At 39.6% G+C, this 6,048-nt stretch overlaps 1 protein-coding gene across 1 annotated transcript; it reads right to left on the bottom strand.

Annotated features, from left to right (window-relative positions):
* Positions 1 to 439: 439 nt before the first annotated feature.
* LOC118408841 lies at positions 440 to 5,697 on the bottom strand. Its single transcript, XM_035809700.1, has 7 exons — positions 5,492 to 5,697; positions 3,423 to 3,594; positions 2,521 to 2,577; positions 2,318 to 2,336; positions 1,594 to 1,821; positions 925 to 1,050; positions 440 to 496 (listed from the first exon to the last, which is right to left on the bottom strand). Exons 1-7 carry the CDS (start codon positions 5,643 to 5,645, stop codon positions 440 to 442), a joined length of 813 nt encoding a protein of 270 aa, XP_035665593.1. The 5' UTR covers positions 5,646 to 5,697.
* Positions 5,698 to 6,048: the final 351 nt, after the last annotated feature.

The following is a 6,048-nucleotide window of genomic DNA, read 5'->3' as shown; positions in this document are numbered from 1 at the left end:
GGTAGGCTATGACAACGTAAAACGTGTTGTATTTCTTTAGAAGGGTTCACTGCTTGAAGAGGGCCGGAGGAGATGCTATTTTCATCAGTCTTCTGTCCTAGACTTACACCTAGTTCGCCCAGACCGCAGCAGAGCGCAACAGAAAGAGCTACTCAGGTACAGCAATGCCTTTTTGCTAAATCTAATCTAACGCTTGCCAATGTAGCTAGACCTAGCTGCAGGTATTTTGTTCTATTCCGACAATACCGTTCTCAATTTTTCATCGGACATTCAGAACTTGTTCTTAGTCATATCACGGCAAATCGTAACTCAATGTTTGTGAAGATTATACAAGCCTGAATAGAATGAATATGTACTATAGGCGTGTCACTCTCAGCTGGAAAATGAAGCAAGCCATTAGCTGGACCAATTGTTTTTAACCCTGCAATCACCACCATCATCATGCATCCGGTTTTTCACCGGTGAGGTACATATTATAATGTTTTTCCAGTATGACCTGTCAATTATGGAAGACATTAAAGCAAACCCTGACAGTCCAATGTCTCTTTCGATCATTGTCCATAACGTTATGTATGGTCAAGCCACCCTGTGCCTCCTTATCTTGATATCTAAATTCTCCATAAAATTTATATCTAAAATATTCAAGAGCTATGATACATGCATATCGATATAGATGAAAAATATGTCCCAGATCTAATACTAGTACCTAGAATACATCTGATTACTGTAAATGCATTTATGTTCGCGGGGATTTAATTTCGCGGTAGCATCAAGCACTGCAGTATCTTAATGCCCTGGAAATGTTCGCGGTGGTTTTAAATTCGCAGTGAAGCGGCCACCGCGAAAACCGCGAACATCAAACCACCGCGAAAGTTTCTGCATTTACAGTATCTAAAGATATCTTTGTAAAAAAGACCAACTCACAGGACAGTCTGCCGCTGCTGAAGCTCCCTCCTCCTCCACCTCATCAGCGGAGATGCTGTCCGTGCACGACTCCCGCTTGTTCTTCCACGTCCCGCTGTCACAGCTCAGCTTCAGCCCTACCAGATCCTGGGGAAAGGATTTTTTTTTACTTTCTTTGAATTGTAACAGGGACATTACAACGTGAACACTAGGCAGCTTTCTAGCTGATATGATAACGTGTTTCGCTATTAGACGTTCTGTCACGATTCAGATGGCTATTCTGAAAGTGATTTCGGTGTTCAGATCAACTCCCCAAGAAAGGCTGTAATATTTGGTGACGCCTCAGAGATGAAGGCATTTTGACATTTTGAGAACCCGGACAGGTATTGTGTCAACACTTTCTCCATACGATTACATATGATTTTCTATGTTTGCACAAAGCTTTTTGTTTCTTGATATTGAGACCTTTTATAGTATCTTTTTTCTTCAGATGTCTTTTGAATCGAAACGGAGCTGCTACGATCAATTATTTCATTTCTGTGTCTTTGTTTTCTCAATTTTCTACTACCTTGGCTGCCTTTTTCATTTCACTCTATTCTGTCAGTGAAAATCAAGCAAAAGATTGTCCTGTTTCTACGAAGGAAAAGTAGACCATATTTCAAAGTATAAATCAGATAACTGATCAGATACCTTTAGATCAATCCTAGCATAGTTTGGATTGAAGTCCTCTTCAAGGTCGTCCAGATCGTCAGGGGGCGTTGTTGTGACTTCCGGGATGTTCTTATCCTTCGCGTCTTCCGTGCGGTCCGGAAGGGGAGGGGTGCTCGGTTCTTTGGGAGGCTCCGGACTGTCAACTTCGGGGTTGTACATGGCCATGCGCTTACGGTCGGCAGGGCTCACGTCAGGTGGTGGCACATCCTTGAAAAAAAAGAGACATAGTGTCCATACTATTCCATGTTCTTCTTGTCTTAGAAAGTCCACGATAGCTAAGTCGTAAGAAAGAGGAAGAACAATGTACCAAGGAGGTACGAAACTGTCCATCTTCCTTGCTACACATCTTTTAAGTTAATAATTGCTTTCAACGATGAAAACATTAATTCTGAAAAGAGAACTATTTCTGCAATTTGGTGCCCTTCGCCACAGAAGATCAAATACAATAATGATGATCAATAATAAAAGTTTATCACAAATTCTTGACAGTGGGCTAATTGTAGTTAACACAGAATGGTACAAACTGTGTAAAGACAATATAGAAAGTTTCTTATTTGGTCTAAAAGTTAACTATATCTAATAATAGCATGGTACAAGCAGTATGGTCAGAAAAGTACAGATACATGCATTTACAAATTCACTTTTTCCAAATCCATGATAGAACAGTTTTTATCAATGTTCATTGTTTCAATTAAATACTTACCGAAGCACCTTTGTTTGGCCTGTGCGTGAAAGAAAGACAAACCGTACACATTAGGGCAGGTAACGAAGCATAGTTATAATCTTTATGCTGAATCAAAACGTGAACACGGCCAATGGACCGACATCCCAATCTGTCTATTGACCGACAAAAGGCAGATAGCAATATAGTAGATTAAAGTGTAGATCTCCATACATTCCACCCACCTCATGTGTTTGGGGAGAATAGTTGCGTACATGGACGTCAAGTCCTCAGGCTTCACCCTAAGGCGAGGTACAGAAATAGAAGCTTGTAAAAATAGTCTCATTCGAGCGATCGCCGTTGTTGTTTATATCTGAGGCTGGTGCCTACCAGGATGTCAGTAGATTGGATTGAAAATTGATATTTAAAGTAGCAGATAACATTACTGGTTGATATGTAAATCAGTCTTTTGCCAAACACCTGCTTTTTGCGTCACCGTGACATCATCGCGATCGCTCAGTATTCTCTATGTATGTTGAAGAAACAACAACAAAACCGGGCACAGTTGTATAACGTGCAGGGTTGACTGGCCTTTGGGATAGACATGTTTGCTGTTGTGGAGTGGGCGGAAGCGCGATAGCAACGCGATCTAATCATGCTAGCGGTAGACATATTTGAATGTAATGTTTACCAAAACAAGAGGTCCGCCATCTTGGATAGCGGACCAGTAAAGAACATGCACTACTCTCGCATATAGGAAACGAGAATAGACGAGGACATATTGCAGCAGCAAACAAGCAAACTTTAAGGTAGACTATAACATCAGAATATTATGACGTAGCTGCGTTTGATTAAATAAAAAGACATTACTGTAAATCCTCAAATACTCTCGGTGGTTTTATTGTTCGTTTGTTTATTTATTTTCACGAGGAAATACATAAAACATAATACAAAAGCAATACATACAAAAGGTACAGAAGGAGAGAAAAGCGTACTACGTAGCTTAAACTAATAATAAGCGCTATACTAGACTAAATAAATCACAATCGATAAATGATACAAGTAAGGTGACATACATAGTGCGGTAACGGTAGATAATAAATAAACAATAGATAAACAATTTTATGGAATGAGTTGTAAGACTGACCTGACGTTGTCGCCATCTTGGCCGTCCCTGGCCGGTTTCCCTGGTATTGCCGGCATGTTCTTGAAGTCGATGTCCGCGTAGTTCATGGTGTTGGGGGGCGGACCGGGAGAGAGGTGGTTGGTGGACGGAACCATCGTGGTCAGCCCCAGAGCAGCCACCTCGGGAACAGTTACTGAGATCAAAGATCAAAGCGTCAAAATCATCATTATAAACACAATCGTCATCACGAATATTCATAACTATCATAAGAAACTACAACAGGTATAAAACAGAAGGAAATTGGCAACAACGTTGTTGGGGATAATGAAGAGATGGACTAAAACCATGATGCCACTTTTGCATCACGTTTCTTTGAAAATATGATTTATAATACTTGCATTTTGTAAGACGATCCAACTCTGAGTAGGTTGATCCTAATTGTTGAAGATCAACGTTAACTGCAATCAATACAGCAATAGCTCAAAATTATTACGTTTTAAGGGCTAGAAATTTATCTTTCTTTAATTTTTTTTTCTTTGGTTGAATAGTAACTTACTTATTGCATAGAACAATGTTGCGCACAAGGTTGAAATGAAAAATAATTCAAAAGCATGTCGACAGAAACGTTTAACACATAGTCTGCAATATGATGTAAAGTTCTACATTGTACAGAAGAAATGAATCTATAAGTCGAACCTGTGTCACTCTTCAAAAGAGCAAGCAAGTGGTTTTGAAATTGCTTTCGAAGAAGTAGTGCAACATGTAGCAGACGTCATAAATATTATTTATAAATAAACACACATACACAAACACACACAATAAACAAACACACAGACACACACAACACACAACAAAAATACACAAACAAACACACACAAACACATACACAACACAAATACACCAACACAAACACACACACGCACACATACACACACACACACACACACACACAAACATACACACAAATACACAAACAAACACAAACACACACAAACACACACACATAGACATACATGATACCTCATGCTGCAAAAGACGAACCATGACAAATAGGGGTTGAACGGTGTCTTGGCTGACTTCATTGATTGGTAAAAAAAGTCCCCATCCAGACTGAAGCCCCGGTGCGTGCATTCGTCCTGAGCATGCATTAACCGACTCACGGATCTAAACACGCTTCCCGTGTCATACATGTAAACATATATTCATCACTTACTCTTCAGCCATGTATGCATATCCCGAGTTCTCTTCCTCTTTCGCAACATCTTCGGATTCATAGAAACGTTATATTTCCGACACCCCCAGGAATAAGAAAATCCACGCCAGACACCGGCAGCATACACGTCTCTAAGTAAACCTATCAAGCGAAGTATATAAGTCTGGATGTTCTGCGTTTTACGCGATATTTTTTCAATGATGCAACAAGTTATAAAAAGATTCTTTTGAATAAATATAATATTTTCCTTGTCCTCGTGGAGTAGGTATGATTGCGCATGCCCAATCGCACCACACGGACTGCGATGCAACGTCCCTCTTATATACTAGTAGCTATCTGAGTAAGGCGTGTCCTAATTTTGCACAGGAAAATAGCGACGAAAATATTTTCAGAATTGTAAAGCTTCCTGAAATCATGTTTTGAAATCATCTGAAAAATAAGTTGTGCGTATGTCGACAGAGATTTAGAAGTAGAGCACTGTTACTACTTCATATACGTCTGTGATACGTTATCATAACATATATTGCTTGAGGGAGTGTGTATTTTTAACACCAAATTTTATATTTGGGTCTCTGTTTCGTGACGAATATGGCAGGGGACTTTTGCTTAACACATGCCATTTCTCACACAGGCGTAATATTTATTCATAAAGCACTCAGACAATTTCCCATGCTGGTTGGCAGAGATATTCTATAACGGAAAAAAACAGCACTCATGGCAACAATAAACAAAACATATCTCACACGAATTTACATAGATTAAACATTTATCACACGCATGGAATAGCAAGACACACTAGCGTAGCTGTATATAATTATAGAATAAAGTACAAGAAAGGGAATGATTGAGTAAGTGAGATTGTGATATATATCCGTACCGTTTGCTTCGGCGTCTTTGTCCGGTTTTTCCGGTGACTGTTCCGCGGCACTCATGACGGCTTTCTCCGGTGCTGGGCCGACTTTACCCGAGATAGCTTTGACAAGGCCCACACACCTGAAGGAATACAGAAGGAAGTTCCTCACAACGCCCATCTAGAGGGAACCGTCACCAACACCCTGCCTTTCTCCACCTAGCACGGTTATATTCATGGATGCGCCGTCTTGCAACACAGGTGGTATTTGATATTAAAAAAAAAACGTTATCGTCATGGCAACCCTACGTCATACGATCCAGGGTTTGATTAGTCTAGGAATAGTAATTGTTTCTGTGCAGGGATATATTGACCTTTACTGTTGGGAAAATCGTGAGGATAAAAACGACGCAAATTATTAAAAGATCGTGTAGAAACTATATCTTAGGCTAGAAATTGAATCCTTAAATAAAAGTGAGAAAATACAAACACCAAAAGACTTACGCATCCGGTTTATGTATCAGACAATCAGGACATTAATCGGAATTATTCATAGATATTTAAAAAAAAATTTTTTGTTGAAG

The sequence above is a fragment of the Branchiostoma floridae genome, unplaced genomic scaffold (assembly GCF_000003815.2).
Source record: "Branchiostoma floridae strain S238N-H82 unplaced genomic scaffold, Bfl_VNyyK Sc7u5tJ_454, whole genome shotgun sequence".
NCBI classification, from domain to species: Eukaryota; Metazoa; Chordata; class Leptocardii; order Amphioxiformes; family Branchiostomatidae; genus Branchiostoma; species Branchiostoma floridae.
This window is presented reverse-complemented; position numbering and strand designations above follow the sequence as displayed.

Coding starts and splice junctions, on each gene's coding strand:
- LOC118408841 (XM_035809700.1), bottom strand. CDS start 5,645: ATGGGCGTTGTGAGGAACTTCCTTCTGTATTCCTTCAGGTGTGTGGGC. Junction 1,051..1,593: donor ATGCTAGGATTGATCTAAAG/GTATCTGATCAG, acceptor TCCTTTCCCCAG/GATCTGGTAGGGCTGAAGCT. Junction 497..924: donor CAGCAGCGGCAGACTGTCCT/GTGAGTTGGTCT, acceptor CATAATTGACAG/GTCATACTGGAAAAACATTA.